This window comes from Macaca mulatta, chromosome 3 (assembly GCF_049350105.2).
Source record: "Macaca mulatta isolate MMU2019108-1 chromosome 3, T2T-MMU8v2.0, whole genome shotgun sequence".
Taxonomy (NCBI): domain Eukaryota; kingdom Metazoa; phylum Chordata; class Mammalia; order Primates; family Cercopithecidae; genus Macaca; species Macaca mulatta.
In genome coordinates this window covers 177423599-177444463 of record NC_133408.1, presented here as the reverse complement: position 1 = coordinate 177444463, position 20865 = coordinate 177423599, and the positions used below count along the sequence as shown (strand labels likewise).

Below are 20865 nucleotides of genomic sequence, written 5' to 3'. Positions count from 1 at the left end.
AGAAAACCCATGCCACTACACACATCGTGCTAAACACAGGCCATGGGGCTGGAACAGACGTATTTTGTTGAAACATATGAAATTGACGTATTGTGGGTCAAAACCATTTAAATTTTGGCAGTTCCATATAGTTCAAACTAATAATATCTCTAGCCCCTACATGTCAAAAGAACCTGCCGTCACTAGATAGAGACTCAGTGGTCTGGAAAGCTCAGCGTCACTGCATCACAATCCTGCGACATTTTTTATTCCTGGCATTTTCTTTCACTTTCAGTTAGTTGTTGCATAAATAATCATTGCACATCTGTTCAAGAATGTGTGCACAACTCTAAGGCCATCCTAGACCTTGAATGAAACTCTTTACCAGCAAGGCGTTATCTCCATTTGCGGTGCAGGGGTTCCCAGTGCTGCTATCTTTGCTCCTGGTTCTTCTGATCTGGCGAGACCCCACTGGTGGGGCAGCCTTCTGGGCAGCAGTGTGCTCAGATCGGCTGCATCTGCTCCTGCCCTGTGCAGCTACCAGGCTGTGGTGAGATGGTCTATCCAGATTCAGTTAATTTGGAAACTCAATCTCACTTTACAATGAACATGAGTGCTCTCTTTCTATTAATCTGTAGTCCAACTGAATCACTACAAAGGACAACTTTCACCTGACCATTGTGGTAGAGCTTTGGTCAGTTCCACATATCTTTGAATTTTCCAGTTTCCCACATTGTAGAGGGCGATTTTCGTAGGGACGATAGACACAAAAGATTTGAACACAAATTACAGTGGTGATACGTTTTCACAGTCCAGGTGAACCCCTTCTAGGATATTTGATGTCAGACAAGCAAATAAATATGTGACCCTTTATGGTACAGGAGAAAGAATATGGGGTTTGGGACCTGGATTTCCAGGGATGCGGTTTTGATTCCATCATTTAAAAACTGTGCAATCTTGGATGTACCTCTGAGTCTCTAGAGTGGAGATTACTCAAGTATTCATTGAGAGACTTGACATAGGCAGTCTCTGCGATCCCTAACATTTTAGAAATGCAGTGGTCATACATTTGAGGGTTTATTTGAATTGCCAAGAAGAAAAAGCAGTTTTTAAAGAAGGTATTCAAATGTTAATAATATTTCTCTGGTATATTTGTTTGCAGATCATAAATAACTGGTGGCAGACAGAATTATTAATTATTTTATCAGTATTTTATACACAACTGCTTGATTAGTAATTAGCCACAGGATCATAGCAGATCTTGAAGACATGAAGACATGAAAACAAAAACCTCTCTAATGTTATGTAATGTAATTAGAGTGACCATATTTGCCAGATTTTTTTGGAGACGGTCCTAATTTGTGTTTGTGTTTTCAGCATAATTATTATCAGTGATACTTTTTACTTTTAACATTGTTGCAGTTAAAATGCTAAATTATGTAGTTAGGTGAAGTCTAATCTAAGAAGAAACTGAGGTTAAATTTTTAAAATCACTATGATTAAAATTTAAGGCCTATAATTATTGCATAATGTTAATTTTAGTTTTCTTTTTCAGAAAAATAAATGTTACTACACACCACTATCACATTATAGTCACACAAAAGATGGTTGAAAACTTGACTGACCTAAGGTCACCAGTCTGGGTGTCACTGTTGGGGTATAGAATTAAGACCCTTATACTGTGGTATTGTTTCGAGCATTAGCCTACATTTACTTCCTTTCAAAAGCAAAAATCACTTTAGACTTGCCAAGAGTAATAGGGTCATTGTATATTTTTTAGCAGTCCCAGACAAACCCAATAGAAACGATCTCTTTGTACTTTGTTACTTCTGGGGTTTTCAACTCTGTAGAACAGACATCATGCTTCTTTCCTGCCCTCTCTAAACTGGAAAGACAACCTGGGAGGGTTTATATCTATGATAGGGAAAGGAAAGGCAGGTGGTAGGCATTGCCTTTCTGTCTGTTCATTTCCTTCTCAACGTTATCTTAAATCAACCAAGTCCATGGCCAGTGCAGGTCAAGGGAAGTGTGTGAAAATTTTGTGCAAAATCAGGATTAGTAGAACCCTCCAAGACTCTAAAACTTTAGTAAATATTCCATGCAACAATTAGAAAGTTTTAGCAGGCTTCATCCTACTAGACTGATTTCTTGTCATCAATGTTATAAGTTTGTAAACCGGAATAAATTTGAAATCTGGTTTCTAAGCTCCTGGGGCTGGCTGGGTCATGATGAGGAAAGCATGTCCTCAGTGTGTGTCTGTGTGTGCATGTGTGCATGCATATGTATTTTTGTGCATGTAATGAGTGTGTGTGTGTGTGTGTGTGCGTGTACATATTTATCCCTTCTTGCCGCAGCATTACTCTTTGACCAGAATTGTTTACTGGCCTATTTTTCTCTTTAGTTTCACAATAAGGTGACCTGCTTCATGCTGCATCACATTGAAGAACCCTGCTCCCTGGGGGCTCATGCTGCTGTTATTGTCCCACCCACTTGGATCATTAAGGTGAAGAAACCTCAGGTAACTGCCAGGACTCTGGTGCTGCTGGGCCAGTGCAGAGAAAAATGAACTGCTGCTTCATGCTTTTCTCCCCAGACTAGTCTTTGGGTTCCTATGACCTTTGTTCACTCATCCCCAAGGCCCTGTGCTTAGCTTCCACAGTTCATCCCATTGGCCCATCTCTTTCCCCGTGTTGGGCTCTCTCGTGGAATCAACCTCCGCATCCTAATGAATTCAAAGTTCTAGAGCAGGAATGTTGCCTCCTCATTCATGTGCTAATGATGTTCTCTTTGATAGGTGCTCTTCCAAGTTTCACTGAGTACTAGTGGTGGGTACAGCTGATGCTTATACAACTCTGTTCTCTTCCAACCTGGGCATCCCCAGAGGGTTAATATGAGGGCAAACTGTGCAGGCTTCATGGTTTGGTTAATATTCCTGCCGCTTCCAACCTGGAAGGCAGACCATGAGTCATGACCTTCCTGAATACACAGGCCGGCTTAGAGCATGACATTTTTTTTTTTCTTAAGGCAAAGTAGAATTTATTCTCTTAATATCTAATCTCATTCTGTGTTCTCCCCAGTGCACTTCCTGTCCTTGTGAGTCTCCACCTCAGTATTCAGGGAAATCTTAGTGGTTTCTTGACAAGGTCATAATCTTTGAAATAAAATGTTTCTGCCTTTGTACTATACATCTTTGACAGTTATCTTCAAGTTATGGGATGGCAGATTTTTAATGCTATGGGAAGAAAGATTGTACCTCCCTTAGGGTGCAGGTACTTTAGGAAGTCTTATCAAATGCAATACCTTTAAATGACACAGTAGCCCTACTTCCTGCGGTCTCCAGACTCATCACGTAATTCATTCTTGTTGACTCAGGTTTATGTAAAAACTGGTGGATCTGGGATACTGTTTTGCTTTGTGTATTTTATATAAAGTTTAGACTCTGTTGATGAGTAATGTTTAGGAATAAAATTATAGTGTATGGAAGCCCTTGGGATATTTATTTCCAGAGGCAAGTATAGTATCTACATATTAAAAAATGAGGAGCCTAGTGCTTCATTTTATATTTTAGAACCAAATGCCAAGATATGTTAAATGAGTTGCCCAAGGTGATAAAACAAATTAAATATAGTATTGCTATTTGAAATTCAAGTGTACTAAATTCCAGTTTTTATTTTTAAATCTCTTTAACATTTCTTCTTTTAAATTTTTCTAAAATTTGGTAATCTCTCCAAATCTTTACATTAAACATTCATTCAGTGAAATCCACATCCTTCCATTGAAAACCTTGATTGTATCAGGAAGGCTAGTTTAGTAGGCATTGCGATAAAATACATGATCCTTACTCTTGAGAATCTTGTTTTGAAGGGGAAACTTCATAAAGAAGATGGGTTTTGTTCTGCTTTGTAAAAATGGGTGAGATTTAGGTCTGTAGAGTAGAGAGTGAGTAGCAGGCACACAGGCACAAGTACTGTGTTCAAAATTATATCTGTGGAACTGTGAGTCTAGTTTGACCAAAGTGCAGGGTTTATGCAGAGGGTGTGTGGGAGATGAACACACAATTGCTCAGGCCTGACTGTGGAGGGATTTTTTTTTTTTTTTAAATAACCGTGAACTTTATCCTGAAGTAGAGGAGTTCCTTTTAAGCGAGGAGTGATAGAGTAAGGTGTGTGTGTGTGTGTGTGTGTGTATATATTTATATATATAGTATTTTAGAAAGAAACAAGTAGCAAGAGTGTGTAGAATAGCCTAGTGGTGTGGGAATTTGGAAGTCTGTGGACACAACAGTTAGGAAAATCAGGAGATAATACCAGTTTGTAGGGAAATTGCAAAGTTTACTTTTCTAAACCTTAAGAGACCCTTTTTTAATGGAAATTTTCAAGCAAATGAAGAAAGAGAAAGATTATAATGAATCCTCTAGCCATAAACTTTTCTGCCATTCTTTTTCATTTGTCTTCTGCCACGTCATGTTTTCATTTTATCAATTACCTTTTGCTTTTGGGATTCACATGCAGCTGTGAGAAGCAATACAGAGGAATCACTTGCACCCTTCCAAAATTTCCCTTCATGGTAACATCTTGCAGGATTATAGTACAAAATCACAACCAGGATATTGGCCTTGATTCAGTCAAGATACAGAACATTCTGTCCCCACAAGAATCCCTGGTGGTCCCTTGTCAAGAGCCACATCATCCATTTCCTTCTGGCCTCACCCCGTGTACCCCATCTTCCTGGAAGTGGAAGCCCCCTCCTTTTTCTTTAACTAGAGTATTTTAAAACAAATCTTATACAGCATACCACTTAGTCTGTGAACACTTCATTATGCTTCTGTAAAAGATAGCACTAAAAAAAACCCCAAATGCCACTGTCTCAGTCATGTTAATAGTCCCTTAAAGTTTTTTCCTGTTGTCTAAAATATATCTTTTTTTACTGTTTTTCAAGTCAAGATTCAAAGTTCACAACTGCCTTTTGTTGACATAGTTCTTAAGTCTCCCTTAATTTAGAACAATACCCCTTCTTATTTCTCAGGCCACTTACTCGTTGATGAAATTGGGTTACTTTACCCATAGGATTTCCCATATTTTGATTTTGTCTGATTCTTACCATATTTCCAAATTATTTCTCTTATTGCCCATATTTCTTGTAAACTAATATTTAGACACAAAGACTCAATTATATTTAGGGGTTTTTTTTGGTAAAAGGGATACACTGGCAGTGCTTCGTATTTCTGTCATATTGCCATCGCAGGAAGCGGATATCAGCCATTTCACTCTCAGTGACGCTCAGATCAATCAGTGGGTTTAGGAACTGTCATCCTAATCCATCTATCATAAAGTTCACCATCAGCTTGCCATCCATTGTTATCTATCAAAGATTTTTGACAAAGTCTATTATTGCATTAGGGGTTGCCAAGGAGTCGTTTTCCAATTTTCACTCATTTTAGCTATGATTTTTAGAAGAGACATTTCCTTCATCCTAACAAATACATGACAAATGTTTGAGTATTTGCCTTTACTTGTAAGTTTTCAGAATAATAAGCTGATGCCTTAGCAACCCTTATAGGATGTAGTAGTGGTTGTTTTTTTTTTGGAGAGTATCGTTGTGAAATTGCTTAATGATGTTTTTATGTATTATGTGTTTTTCAATACGATGTCATCGTTCTTCTTCTTATGTTCATACTGTTTCACCTCCAACCAGTTGGAACCTCTGCCACGTGGAGTCTGTCTCCATTTGTTATGAGCCATGAGGTTTTGAGAGCTTCCTTGGTTTTAGGAACAATACCACGTCCCAGGATCATTTAATGCATTTCCTGTCCATACCTGGAATCAGCCTTTCTCTAGAGTCTTGGTTACTTTTAATGGGATATGGGATTTACAGCTCACAGTCTGGATGCAAAGTCCAAATTCATTATTCAACATGTACCTTTTTATTGCCATCTATGATTCAGGACAATGTAATAATAATAATAGTAAGAAGAGAAAGAAACAATAATGTGTTGGGAAAATTTTCAGTATTTTACATTCAGTATCTTATTTTATCATCAGAGTACCCTATGAGAAGGTATCCTGTTATTCTCACTCTATATCTGAGGATTGTGAGGCACAGAGAAGTCAAGTAAATTACCCAGGGTCATACAGTTATTAAATAGTTTGAGATGGGACTTGGACCCAGGAATTTTGATTCCGAAAACAAGCTCTTATTGGTATGCCACACTGCCTCACTGTCTTTCTGTAGCCAGCTTGCTGAATCAGATGTTTTACAATTTTAATAGCCTTTCCATCAAGTAAGTTAACCAATGAACCATAGTGTATTTAAAAGCTGGTGTATAGTGAGCTATAGGGGACAATGCAGCAGTGGTTAAGAGCTTTCTGACTTTTGAGCCAATACTACCTGGGCCCATAATAACCTTGCTGTAGCCACTTAATAAATTATGTAATATTGAACAATTAAACTCTTCTGTTGAAACTCTTCTGACACCAATGTTAAATTCTATAGACATAAAAAACCATGAGGAAGAAAACAAGGAGAAAAGTGATTGTGTCTGTGACCTGTTCATAGATGACAGTAAAAACTCTAGTTTATAGTGTGTAGATCATGGGTGGCAAATGTTTTTTTTTTTTTTTTTGAATGAAGTTTTGCTCTTGTTGCCAGGCTGGAGCGCAGTGGCGCGATCTCGGCTCACTGCAACCTCTGCCTCCTGGGTTCAAGCAATTCTCCTGCCTCAGCCTCCTGAGTAGCTGGGATTACAGGTGCCTGCCACCACGCCTGACTAATTTTTGTGTATTTAGTAGAGACGGGGTTTCACCATGTTGGCCAGGCTGGTCTTGAACTTCTGACCTCAGGTGATCCACCCGCCTTGGCCTCCCAAGTGCTGGGATTACAGGCGTGAGCCACCACACCCGGCCAATGGGTGGCAAGCTTTTAGCCATGACTTGGAGGTAGATATATTAGAGAATTCATTTAAGACATTGGGAAGTGACTAACAAATGGAAAATTTGGAAGGTAGGTGGAGAACAGCAGAGTAAAATGTTTTTGCAAATTTGAGGATTTACATATATATATGTATGTTTCTATATTCTATCATACTGCTTCAAAATAAATAATAGAGAAGATGTTCTTAATTGAATTCAGTTAATGTTTATTTAACTACATTCAGAGATGCTGTTGTATGCAGTAGAAGGTCCAAAGATGAATCAGACGTGATCCATTTCCACAAAGAGTATACTCAATAGTGGGGAACATAGCTAGAACTGTCTAAGTCACTGGGCAGAGTGTTTGTGGATTTTGAAAGAGGAATTCAGCCATGTATAAATCCTTAATAAAAGAGTGCCTCCTACTGTCTTGGAAGATTTACTTTTTGGTCAGTATGCATCTTTGGGAGAAACACACCTAGGATGGTGAGGGGAAGGGGCCAGACAAGTTGCTTAAATCAGCCATGGTCAGCATCCAAGGTGGTCTAGCTATCCAAGGTGGAGAGTGGTCAGTGCTACCTAAGATGTATAAACACAGTGTGAATATGAAGCAGTATGGAGCATTTTCGGTCATGGGGATCAGGGTAGGCTAAATGGAAAATATGCCATTTGTGGTTAGCCTTAAAGGATGTAGGCAGTGTCGGTGAAACAAGGACTGAGAAGGACAGTAGGAGTTGATAGAACTTACTGAGAACAGTTAAGATGGATTTTTATATAAAGTCAGCTTTATTTGGTATATTTGTGTCTAAACAAATGACTCTAGAGAGGAGGAGTAAAGGAAATCTATTTGAGTGTATTATGGCCAGGAGACATGGTTTATAAAGAGTTGGAATTAAACTGCATATTTCATTTTTATTCCACGCACAACTGTGGAATTGGCAGCTGTGTGAAACCTTGATGCTAAAGGGAGTGAGGGCTGCTTGGGTGATTTGCTGGGTTTCATCACCTCATTATTTAGAGAGATGAAGAAGTTATTTTGTAGAAATAAAAAGATGATGGAAGATAGATGATTTTAAATAATTCAAATGAAAACCCAGAATTTAAGAATCAAGCCTGAATCTGTTGATATATTTGAAGTCCAAGTTATATTTAAAGTTACAAATGTCAATGTTTCTCTTTCGGACTGAAAATATCACTAGGCAATATTTTGATTGGACAGGCAGATTAAAGATGTTCAAATACCTGTGCATATACTGGGAGCTGATGGATTGAGACCTATGTGAATTTTCTGTGGGGTCAAGTTGTAGAAGACCACAGTTGAGAAAGCGTTCACAGAACTTATGTGTCATGAGATGACACCATTGGAAAAATATCGTGCACTTGATCCCCTAAATTTTCCAGACTGTCCCTTTCTTGTAACTTTCTCATGAATCTCACTGGACTTCTCCTATCTTCTAAAAAGAATATAAAATGGATCCTCCATGCTCTTTCCTTAATATAGCCTGTTGTGACTTCATAATACTGAGTGGGAACAAGCTGGTTTCTTTGAAAGAATGATAGGGTTCAATCTTTTATTGTTTAGTTTGTAGTAATGTAAGCAATACATAAATATGCTCCCTGTAAAAATTAAACATTTCAGATAAGAGAGTCTCCTTTCACCAGCATTTACAATGATAAGCATCTCCCCTGTCTCTTCCTATGATATATGCAGAGTTTTTACTGTGCATTTGCGTGCATGGAAATGCACCCACAGAAGAAATACAGAACCACTTTGAGTGTAAGGGTGTGTGTTTTAAATAAATCATTCTTCACACAATGCTTTCAAACTTGCCTTTCTTAGTAAAAAAAAGATTCTTGGGAAAAGTCTATATTACTATATGTAGACTTAACTCATTTTTAAAATTGCTGTATATATCCTATGCTGTGGATATATCCCAGTTTATTGATCCCTCTGCCTACTGGTGGATATTTATATTGTTTCTAATGTTCTACTTATCAACAATGCTGCATTCATTTCTTCCTAGCCCTGTATGAGCTTTCTTCATAATAGTCTCCCTTTTTTTGTTTATCTCTTCTGGTTAGGTAATCTTCTTAAAATGCTGGGAACCCATGAAATGTAATAATTTTGTGCAAGGACCAATAATATCCTGTAAATTAGCCTCAAAATTGCCCAAACCATTTCCTTTGGTGAATTCTAAAGCTTCATTAGTCAAATAGGCCTGGCTGGAGCTGTTCCCACCCTGTCCGTAACTTTTGGAATAAGTTTTCTTTATCTTTCTGCCTGCCCATCCTCAGAGCAGCCTTTGTTCCCTGGCCCAGTGGGAGCACAGCAAAGTAGAATGCACTTTCATAGACTAAGTCCATTACTCCCTCTCCTACTGTCTACCAGAGTTTTATCCAGTATATGATGGGGGAAGACTTTATTTGAGATGACACAGAAGAGAGAACAGATCTCTTCTCTTGAGATCTGTTATTATAACCAGTCATTTGTGATCTTATAACCTGGAAAAATCCCGGAAGCCTAGTAAGAGGTAGTTAAGTTTCAGTCACAGCTGAGTGATTTACCCATAAGTATTTCTTAATAGCCCAGCAAGGAGTCATAAGTAAGATCAGGCTTTTGTTGATAGGATTATTTCTGTGCAAGGTAAAATTATCCTGGTATGAAGTACAGGAAAACAAAAAGCCTTTTTCTTTAGGTCTTTAACAAAAGAGCAGGCACAGAATGTCTAGGGGGCGGCTACTGTTGGAATCAGAAGAATGCAAAAATCCAAATGAGGGTACAGCATTTCACTGTGTTTTTAGTGTTGATCTTGCAAAGCGCATGCCTTGTATCACCAAGTTAGCTACCCTTGGTATAATAGAGATGGTTTGTTTTGGAACATAGGACAAGTGTTAAAGGTTTCTTGCATATATCACTAACAATTCTACACAGTAACTTATTGACGTAATTTTGACATTCTCGAAAAGTGTGCTCTTTTGTTTAACTCTCTCAACAATACTGACCCAGGCAGGATAAGCAATCCTGTAGATTATCCAGAGTAGGTGATTTATTTCATCATGGTCAAAACATATACAAAATCTGTCTTCACACCCATCTGTTCCTAGAGATAGAGATAGATACATATTTATACAAAATAGAGATATGTATTTATACAAAAATAGAAGGGAACCATGGGATTTTGAGGTGTGCTGTGAAATTCCTACTATTTATCTTTTGTGTTTGACTATCCGTAGGGCTGTAAGCTTACTCAGAGCTCACATAGATGCGCCCAGGTACTGTAAGTCAACCACTGTGCTTGGTCTCTGCCCTGTTCTTGTCCTGTGAACTGAAGAAGGCCTCAAATGCATTTGGTTTGGTGAGGCTAGAAGCACTTGTATTTGCTACCTCTATGTTTAAAAAAAAAAAAAAAAAAAAAAAAGCCCATTTTGTGTGTCTGTTCCCTATAAGAATTGAGTTCTTTGCCTGCTCTGTTTTCAGACATCAAGCCTTACTTTAATGTGTTTTTCTAACTCTGTGCTCCCCATACATACTTGATCATCAAAATCACCTGAAAATACTGTGAGTTCTATGATCAGACAAGTTTAAGAAACAATCTTAGCCTGATGTGTGAGATCTGTCTCTTGGAGTTTAATTGCTGAGTCCTGTCAAGGACCCAGGTCCATAGCATGATCCTGCAAGCACTTGGTGTCTGGCATTGCTCTTGGCAGTAAATGAATTAAAACTACAAATAAGTTAGGAGGCAAGCATCACTTCCCAAGGATCCTTTCCCAAATCAGGAGAGGCTCAGTAAGTGCTGTGAATCATAGTAATATTTATTCATTATTTCAACAATGATTTGAGTGTACACTATATGCCAGGAATTTGTGCTCAGTGCTGGGGACACACAGCTGAGAATGAGGCATTGTTTAGAATGAGCTAACATTTACTGAAGTGCTTATGGTGGGATGAATACCCAGCTAACTGCTTCACGTGCCTTTGCTGGTTATAACTTCGTAACTGTCCCATGAGGTGGGTAGTGTCACCATCATTTTAAAATTAAGAAACTGTTATTTCAGAAGTTTGACTGACTCTGTCAAGGTCACGATCTCATAACAGGGAGATTCAGAGTCCATACCGGACGTATATTCCTGTCTCTGTTCATCTTCTGCTTAACACAATCTATGTGTCTCCACACTTTCCTCTTTCTACAGCCATCACTCCGTGATAGAATCGCCTGGTGAACTTTTAAAAAGTATCCTTGCCTGGGCTTTACCCAAAACAGATGAAAGAATAGTTGATGGGGCCCAGGCATGAGCATTTTTCAAAGCTCTCTGGGTGATGCCAATGTGTAGAGATGGTTGAGAAGCATTTCGAGCATTGTTAATTGACATCGAATACATACTGCTCCTGCCAGCCTCATGGTTTCTAGCATTCTTCTTAGATCATTTGGCTGATTAAATGATTAATGATTCCAAATCACCTTTCTTCCCTTTTAAACAAACAGAAATCTATCAAAATATAGCAAATACTTTCATAATGCAAAATGTTCCTCAGTGAGGGACATGATGAAAGACCCATTTAACTGGGAATTTAGAAACTTGAAGATCTATTTTCAGGGGGAAGTATAGTCAACAGTGAGTGATGAGGAATGACCTGGGGTCTAGAGCACCAATGAGCTCCTGGATATCTCGTTTTCTGATGTGATTCTGAGATCCTGAGATCTTTTAATCTGTTGGGGAAAGAAAACCTTGGGACAGATGGTAGTTTTTGAAAATTTCCCTCAACCCTGGTGAACACAGGTCATACATCAACTTATTTTTTTTCCCCAAATCCAAGTCAAAGTAAAATAAAAGCTAAATAGGAGCTTACTAATTTGGATGCCTTAATATATGTACTTTATACTAAAGATTATTTTGAATGCTCAAAGAAAAAAGAATACATTAAAAAGTAGAAGAATAGACATTTGCATTTCTTGAGGCTGTTGGACAACTTTACTCAAACAATGCATGCATATATACTTATGTAAACTTTTGATTTAAGAATTCTGCGTTTCTTGCTGTCAACACTTTGTTAAACATCTATTATATGGTCAGTAATATCTTGCCTTTTAAAGATAGCAGTCTAATTAATCATTGACTCTCCACTAATTAAATCTGTTTTTATCTTGTCTTCAATCAGTGGGTTGTCACTGATCCCTATGACAGGTTTTACTCAAAGCATCTATATCAAATGTTAAGGGAAAATGGTTAGTTGAAATAATCACAATATTGTGGTCTATAAAATTTCTAGAAAGAGAAAGACAAGGAAAGTAAATTTGGGGGTCACTGTATTTCAACAAGTTTGAGGCACTTTTATGAGAAGAAAAAAATCAAGGCTACCTGGGAGGGGGGAAACTTTTTAAACCATTAGGTCTTTAGACAGAGAAAGAAAGAACAATGACTTCCACCCCACTGTCATAGTGATTTAAGGTGAGTATTATCTTTGCATTTTACAAGTCAGACAACTGATAGGACAGTTGGATCATAAATTTTCGGTAGGGTCCAGAGTCATTTTATGACTATTACTAGAAAAGATCATTACCAAAAGAGTAAACTGAGAAAAAAAAAAAAAAAGAAAAGAAAAAGAAAAACGTGAAAAATGGCCTCCTTTTTTACATTTCCACATAGGTGATCTCCATACCAGGAGATGAACTTGAACTTGGTTGGGCGGGAGACGAACCTGGTTGGGCGGGAGACTGGAGCCCCTCAGAGAATTTGGGATTCTTCCATTTTTACTGGGAGGGTTGGCAGGTATAACATGTGTTGTTATGTGAGTCCATGAGAGCCTCTGGGGTTCTTACTCCCTGCCTCTCCATGTGGTAGAGAGTCAGTCGCTTACTCTGAAGCACTCAACTGATTTCTGTCTGTGGCTTACCCATGAACAGTGGCTTGGAAGTGTGAAAGCATGAGAAGCATGCAGTGGAACAGCATGCGCTGCCGCCATCTTCTACTTGGTTCTGCATGGGAAAGCTCCTGGGCTGGTTGCCTCTGGGCTCAGGCTTTTTTCTCTCTCTCCCTACAGAACTCACTGAAGGCTTCAAATCGGAAGAAGAAGAGAACAAGCTTTAAAAGAAAAGCCAGTAAAAGAGGGATGGAAGTAGGTGTTTCAGAGTTTTATTCTGAGGAATTTTCACTTTCTTTCCATAACCTACTCTGCCCTATGAGATCAGATCTAAGTTGATTTTTCTGATCTATCTTCTACCACTGCTTTCTCCTCACTGCACTCTAACCACAATAGAATTCTTTCTGTTATTTTTAAAAAAACAAACTCTCAAAACTAACCTCTGCACTTGCCTGGAAATATTATCCCCAGGATGATGATGATGAAGATCAAAGCTAGTATTTCTGGAATATTTGGAGTTTACAGAGTAAAATAAAAAGCCTGGCTTAATTCTCTGGAGCAAATGATAACTTGAGATACTGTCTTCCAAGTCTTACATGGAAGTTGTGTTAAGAGTCAGCCCTGGGAAACAAAATGTAGGGTTTTTCCACCTCCCTTGCCTTGGGGTTGCGTTTCAAGCCATGGATGTGTATCCTAACAGTGCTGATCGCTTCTTTCAGCAGGAAAACAAAGGTCGTCCTTTTGTGATAAAACCCATCTCTTCTCCTCTCATGAAACCCTTGCTTGTATTTGTGAATCCCAAGAGTGGAGGCAACCAGGTGAGTCATTTTTCATGATTTTTAACTGAGAAGTTTTGATAAGTTCTTGAAGACACAACTCTCACGGCCAATTAAAATAGTACCACTAGGATCCAGGCTTTGGAAGACACCGGTTTCTCAGGAACAAGGTTATTGTTTCTCTGATAGCTTTACACATTACAGGGCTGTGTAAAACCTAGATGTTCTATAATTCGTCTGTCTGCTTCCATATAAGACTCTAACAGAGGCACTTAAACCTAACTACTGACTTTTTCCTTACAGATTTTCAAGAAAGGATATTCCAGAATTTCTCTTAGTTCATATGTTTCAGGATTCCTCAATTCTTGTAGTTAGGAGGTCCTTTATCAACTTCTTTTTATTTCTTTCTGTTGCCATTTAGATACAACTACTTTCGTCCCTATCCTCAGAGAAGAAGGAAGGATGATTCATGAGTCATGATAATCACTACCAAATACCACCAACATTATAGAAAATATCAACTTCTTAAGGTTTCACTTGGTCCTAGCCCAAATTTGATAGTACAGATAGTTATCTCCTTTGAGAATAAAGAAATTGACTTAGAAAAGTTAAGTCTTAAGGCATGCCTAAAGTCACACTGCTCTTTAAAGGACAGAATTTGTTCTTGAGTCCTGGTCTTTGTCTCTTCATCCAATTCTCCTCCCACTCTCTGAGGCTTCTTATCAATACTCTTCTATGGGCTTTAATTTTCTGTTATTTTCGTCTGAGTTTGGATGAGAAAATATTTTCTTTATCCATGAAGTATATATTTTACATTTTGAGACAAGATTCCTTCAGGTTTTACAATAAACAACTGGAGATTTGAAACCCTTTAGTCATCCCACATAAGGAAGGTAAGTTGTATAATTAGAATTGACCCAATGGTCCAAGATGATGCTCTTATTACTAAAGACAATGGGCATTGTCTGGAATGTATTAATTACAATAAAACTTCTCTTATGGGAGCTTATGATTTAAATGAAATATTATTCTTCCTTTCATCTCTTTCTTCAAAATTCTTAAAAACTTATGATAAAAATGTGTATTAACATTTTGTAGAACAAAGAAAAGAGTTTGTGTAAGCAAAGAAACCATTTGCTTTCAAGACCTGCATTTTTGAGTTGCTGAGAAATCTTTGTGGAGTAATGATGGCAATTCTAAGACATCATTAGAGGAGGACCTAGACATTGGTTTCCTTGAAATGAGGTTTAATTTTCCCTGAACCATACCCACTCTCTTGGGCTAGTATCTCTATGTCCTATCAAAGGTTAGAGATGCAGTTGGGAACCATGAAACATGGAAATGTAATTGGTTCCATGATTTTGGCCACCTGAGCACAACATATTAATTAGTTTCAAATATATTTTGTCATGACAGTCCACATATAAGATGCGTTTATTAAATCATTATAAGCTCTCTTTCCTAGGGCACACAAAAGCTTGTAAGTTATCTATTTCTTTAAGGAGCTGATGATCCAGTTAAGACATAGCCTGTTCCTATTCCAGTCTATGTATAAATTATTATTAATGGGGACTTCAGAGATTATCTAATATTACTTCCTATTTCACTAAATAGAAAAGAGAGGTCAAGGAAGCTTAAAGTGAACTTTTCTAAAGACATCTTGTTTGTTAATGACACAAAAGGAACAAATGGAAAATGATTTAAGCAACATTAACTGCATGTGACTTCTAAATTGAGTGGCTCAGACTGCAGTGCTATGGTATTTCAGAGGTAAGCAGTGACTTGGGAGCGATAAGGAAATGGTGTCATGGACATGGCTGAAATCAAAGATGGACACTACTTAGTTATGTAGAGGAGAGAAGACTGGAAGGACTGTCCTTTTCCTGCTCTTTACTGTGGCAGATTCCTGTGTGGCAAATTCTTGTTCATCCTTCAAGGCTCAGTGGTGCCTTTCTGAACCATTTCTGGAGATCAATCATCCTGTCCACTATGCCCCGATAGCCCTTGGTACACATTTGCATGATGTGAACTGCAACATAACTGCTCTATGTGCATCTTCACTGTTGGGATACAGGTCCATCATTGAATCTGTGATTGCTAGAATACAGCACATAGTTAAATAATTGTATAATAGGATTAGAAGAACAGATGTCATGATGCCGATTATTCATTTTGAGGACAATATGATGAGTGGTGCATGCATATTAAGTTATTGGAAATGTGATTAGATAAAGATCAGAATGATCCTATGGAATCATGTCTCCAAGAAACAGGATACTTCATATTGAAGACTTTGGATTTATGCAATGGAAACTAGTTTTTTTGCTGTTTAAAATATTTTAGGTTAAAAAACCTTTTGGCTTTTGAACAGAGGAGTAATATGGTGGAATGTAATGTGCATATGACTTGGTTGGGAATCGTGTTACAATGCAGATTCTGCTTCAGTAAGTCGGGGTGGGCCGTAAGATGCCGCATTCGTAACAAGCTCGCAGGTGCTGATACTGCTGCTCAGAGAACCATACTCTGGTTAGCAGGAGCTTACTGTGATCAATAGAAAAATAGATATTTTTTGTTAAATCCTGAGTTTTGCCTTTTCGTAATTTACTTATTCTATTCACCTGCTTTTAACTATAAAAGCATTCCTGTCTCTTTCCCTCTTTGAAACTTAGGCTTTAGACTTTTTTTTTTTTTTTTTTTTTTTTTTTTTTTTTTTCATTTTTAACTTGCTTAGTCTTCTGTTTTTTAAGTAAATGACTGGGCAGTATTGCCACCTACTGGCAAGAAAAATAGCTTTTTTCTTTATGTAATGTTTTACTTGTGTAAGGAAAACATTTTGAAGGAATGTATTGGGATGAACATATGTAAGGACTGCTTCTATGTCTTTCTTTTAAGAAATCCCATATTTTAAAACTCTTTAATTTTTTTCTAAATTGATACATTATTTTTTGTACATACTTATGGAGTACATATGCTATTTTGATACATTTATGGCATGTATAATGGGTATTTAGCACATCTATCACCTCAAACATTTGTCATTTCTTTTTCTTTGAAATATTTCAAATCTTCTAGTTATTTTGAAAGGTACAATATACTGTAGTTTAGTATAGTCACCCCACTGTGCAAACACTAGAACCTTTTTCTTCTATGTAGTTGTATGTTTGTACTCACTATCCAACCTCTGGTCATTCCCCACCCCCACCACACCCTTCCCAGCCTCTGGTAACTATCATTCTACTCTCTACCTCTGTCAGATCCACTTTTTTTAGCTCCTCTACATATGAGTGAGAGCATGCCAATTTTTGTCTTTCTGTGCCAGGTTTATTTCGCTTAACATAATGACCTCCAGTTCTATCTTTGTTGCTGCAGATGACAGGATTTCATTCTTTTTTATGGTCAAATAGTATTTCATTACGTATATGTATCACGTTTTCTTTATCCATTCTTCTGTTGATGAACACCTAGGTTGCTAAATCTCTTCTTTTAAACTTCGCAGTAGTTGTCTCTTTGTTTTTCCAACACTCTTAAGGTAGAGATGACACTGGGTGTTTTGCAAAGCTGTAGAGCTTGGTAGCGCTGCTGCTATTGTATTATTGGGATTTGAATTATTTGAGGAATCAGGGACCAAAATTTCAACTTTTTTTTTTTTTTTTTTTTTTGAGACGGAGTCTTGCTCTGTCACCCAGGCTGGAGTACAGTGGCACGATCTCAGCTCACGGCAACCTCCACCTCCCGGGTTCAAGCAATTCTCTTGCCTCAGCCTCCCAAGTAGCTGGGATTACAGGCATGTGCCACCACACTAGGCTAATTTCTGTATTTTTAGTAGAGACGGGGTTTCACTGTGTTGGCCAGACTGGTCTGGAATGCCTGACCTCAGGTGATCTGCCTGCCTCGTCCTCCCAAAGTGCTGGGATCATAGTACTATGCCCAGCCAAGAATTTCAACTTTGAATACCTCCTTCTGTGGAAAGAGATAGTAAGTAGAAGATAAAGTTTACTCCAATGCAATCCCCTCCTATATGTGGAAACTTTCGAGTACTAGAGAAATAGGCCCCCTCCCTTACACTTCTGTTTGCCTTAATGTCAAAACTTAGATTTTTCTTTGAGGTCCTGGCCTCATTAGCATATTTCTGAGTTTTATAGAATCCTGTGATGTTTCTCAGTATTTCCTGCTTTCACACTGGCTCTCCCTCACGTTCTCTCATGACTTTCTCTTCCAGTGACCTAGACTTTAACTTCAGGGTAAAGCAACGTTCTGACCTCTAGGATGATTCTAGCTGATCATCCCCCAGAGCCGAGGGATCCAGACCCTGGCTTTGCATGCTGTTCAATGTGGAATCCTAGGGTAGAGGTATGGCAGGAGTTGGATCCTTGGATTAAAAGCCCCAGGTCTTTATCAGTAGGGTGATCAAGGAAGAGGTATCCAGTCTGTGGACAGACTCATGCCAGCTGAGTTTACACCACCATTTGGGAATAGGCTTTCTCAGACTAGGGTCACCCCTCCTAAGTTGGGGGCCAGTCACATCAAGGTGAGGAGAAGTGGAAGACAGAAAGAGTAAATAACTTCAGATGAGAAATTTTAGTCCCAAAACTGTTTCTAAATAATTGGACAAACAACTTTAATGAAGTACTTACTTTTCTTCAGTACTGGAAACTTCGCAACCGAGTGATAATTCAAGGATAATTATGTTTAGATAAAAGTTTAGGCTCCTAAGGTTTAGAGTAGGCAGGGAAGAGGGCAGAGGGCAGTCAATAGATGAGGACACTTGTCAAAATCTAACCTCAAGATCTTCTTGTCCAGCCAGCCTCAACAGATGGAATTAAAACAACCAAATGATGAATCTATGGAAAGTCCTGTTTCTGAAATCATAATATTGGTGGGAGAAGTGGGCAGCTAAGACCCAAACTAGCCCCTGTGATAGGTCTGGCTCCTTAGTCTGTAGCCAGAGTGATGCATAAAAAAAGTCAGTTTGGAGAAAAAAAAAGGTGGTCTGAATCTCTTAATTAAGACTTTTCAATGACTCCTTGTTTTCTATAAATCTCAAGCTCTGAAACTTCATCTATTTGGGGTGGAAAGAAAGACTTTACTTATTTTTCAAGACACATTTCAGATATTTTACTTACAATGCCTTCTAATCTCTCAACTCGGGCTAAGAGTGTTTCCTCTGGGCACTCATCCTCCTCAGCAGACATCTGTATCAGAGAAGTTCTCATCTTTAGTGAATTAATTTATTTTGTTTTGCTCTCCTTCCAGTAGATTCTGAGATCCTGATGGTACACATGGACAGAGTAGGGGCCCAATACGTATTATTGAATAAGTGATGCATTCTGTTGGGATTGTTTGAAGCAGTTTGAAATAATTATTTCTTAAGCCCTTCCTCTCATTAATGTATTTTCCTCTGGCCTTTCTTATCGTCTGGGCAGTTGTTCTTTCTATAATCTAGACAATGCCTGCATGATATAAACCAAGACTTAGTAACATAGCAGAGTTTCAGCCTACACTAGAGTTATGGTGCTTTGATGAAGATTGATGTGCTGTTTGAACGGATCAATTCTTGATTGCTTCTCCACACCCCCAACAACTGTCATTAGGTTTTCCTTTATGAATAATGCACAGAACTTCCTTCTGAGAGCAAGATCATCTCTGTCTTGTTCATCTGTGTATTTCTCTGTATTCTCTTACCTAAAACTGTGCCTGTCACATAGTAGGTGAATGAATGACTCTTGTTAAATCCAGCCACTTTTTGGGAATTTGTATTCTCCTGTTGTACTCCCTTGCCAGTACCTGCTGCTTGGAAGAATAATGTTCTTTTCACTCCTTAGGAATACCCATTCTTATAATATCTATAAAACTTCTGTGGTCGGTGAGGTATATCTACAACAGCATGCATGGATTGGGATTGGCATATAAGCTGTTTTTTTTTTTTTCGTTTAGAGAAAATTGCACAAAAGTTGCAGTTTCTGTGTTTAGCATTATAGCATGTGATAACTATGAGAGTGTTGGAGACTTGTTAGTGAGTGACAAGTGTCTAAATGAGCAGATTTAATTGTACTATTGAGGAAGAAACAAATTACTCTTCTCCTGGTGAATTATTTGTGTAACCATTCAGTTACATTTAATAAATTACCTCTATTAAAGCTTTAAAGTGACTTAACCTAGAGGTAACAGCAGAGTTAATATAATTCGTTTAAATGTGTGAGTTAGATCTTTGTTTCTCCACCCACTAGGTGGAGCATTTTTTCAATGCTTTCTTTTAGACACTTATCATTTTTGGTAATAAATACCATATTTTGGAAAGAAGATTACTTTTTAAAATATGTAGTCATATCATGCCTGAATGTCAACTTCAACAGGGTAGCCATGCCTGGCTCTGCAAGTTATCTCTACACGATTGCAGGAATGTTATTCCAATAGACTACAATAGAAATGGCACCTCTGCGGCCACTCAGACCTTTTAGAGAAATTCAAGTTAAGGAAAACAATCTGTCAATGCTTTTTATTTTTATTTTGTGGAAGATGTTAATTACCTAGTAATGTTTGCATGATAGGGAGGCTGAAACTGAGATGTGCACTCTCCTATAGCAAAGGTGGAAAGGAGTAATTAACATCAACAATTCAAACTACTCTAGGAATCTAAAACTGAACACAAAATTTTCTTTTCTTTTCTTTCTTTCTTTTTTTTTTTTTTTGAGACAGAGTCTTTCTCTGTCGTCCAGGCTGGAGTGAAGTGGCGTGATCTCGGCTCACTGCAAGCTCCGCCTCCCGGGTTCACGCCGTTCTCCTGCCTCAGCCTCCTGAGTAGCTGGGACTACAGGTGCCCGCCACCACGCCCAGCTAATTTTTTTGTATTTTTCATAGAGACAGGGTTTCACCATGTTAGCCAGGATGGTCTTGATCTCCTGACCTCGTGATCCACCCGCCTTGGCCTCCCACAGTGCTGGGATTACAGGCGTGAGCCACCGCGCCCAGCCTGAACAAAGAATTTTCTAGCAAGTCAGTTGGAAATGTTTTATAAATTAGTTGGTAATTAAAATAACTCCTGTGTTACCTATTAAACATAAAAGATTATTCAAGATAATCCCAAACATACTTCATAACAAGGCTCAGCATGAGAAGAGGGAAAATGATCCAGTATTTAGTGTGTAAATAGATCTAAATCTGCTTGAATTTGATAGGAAGCAAAATATGTCATTTGGTGAAACTGAAGGATTCGTTGTAGTTATTAGATAGAGTGTGATTCCTAAAATTATAGCAAGCACATGATAAGGCAGAACTTTTAAATTATAGGTTTGGCTGGTACATGCAACAAAAGACCTGCACTGGCCTATGTAACAACAGGAGT

General features: G+C 38.2%; 1 protein-coding gene across 1 annotated transcript in view; it reads left to right on the top strand.

Moving 5' to 3' along the window:
* The window catches only part of DGKI (diacylglycerol kinase iota), a 453887-nt gene that overhangs the window by 223760 nt on the left and 209262 nt on the right, over positions 1–20865 (top strand). The window contains exons 8-10 of the mRNA XM_015134986.3: positions 2381–2497; positions 12928–13002; positions 13467–13565. Coding sequence (XP_014990472.3) covers positions 2381–2497; positions 12928–13002; positions 13467–13565 — 291 coding nt within the window. The remainder of the gene's footprint in view (positions 1–2380; positions 2498–12927; positions 13003–13466; positions 13566–20865) is intronic.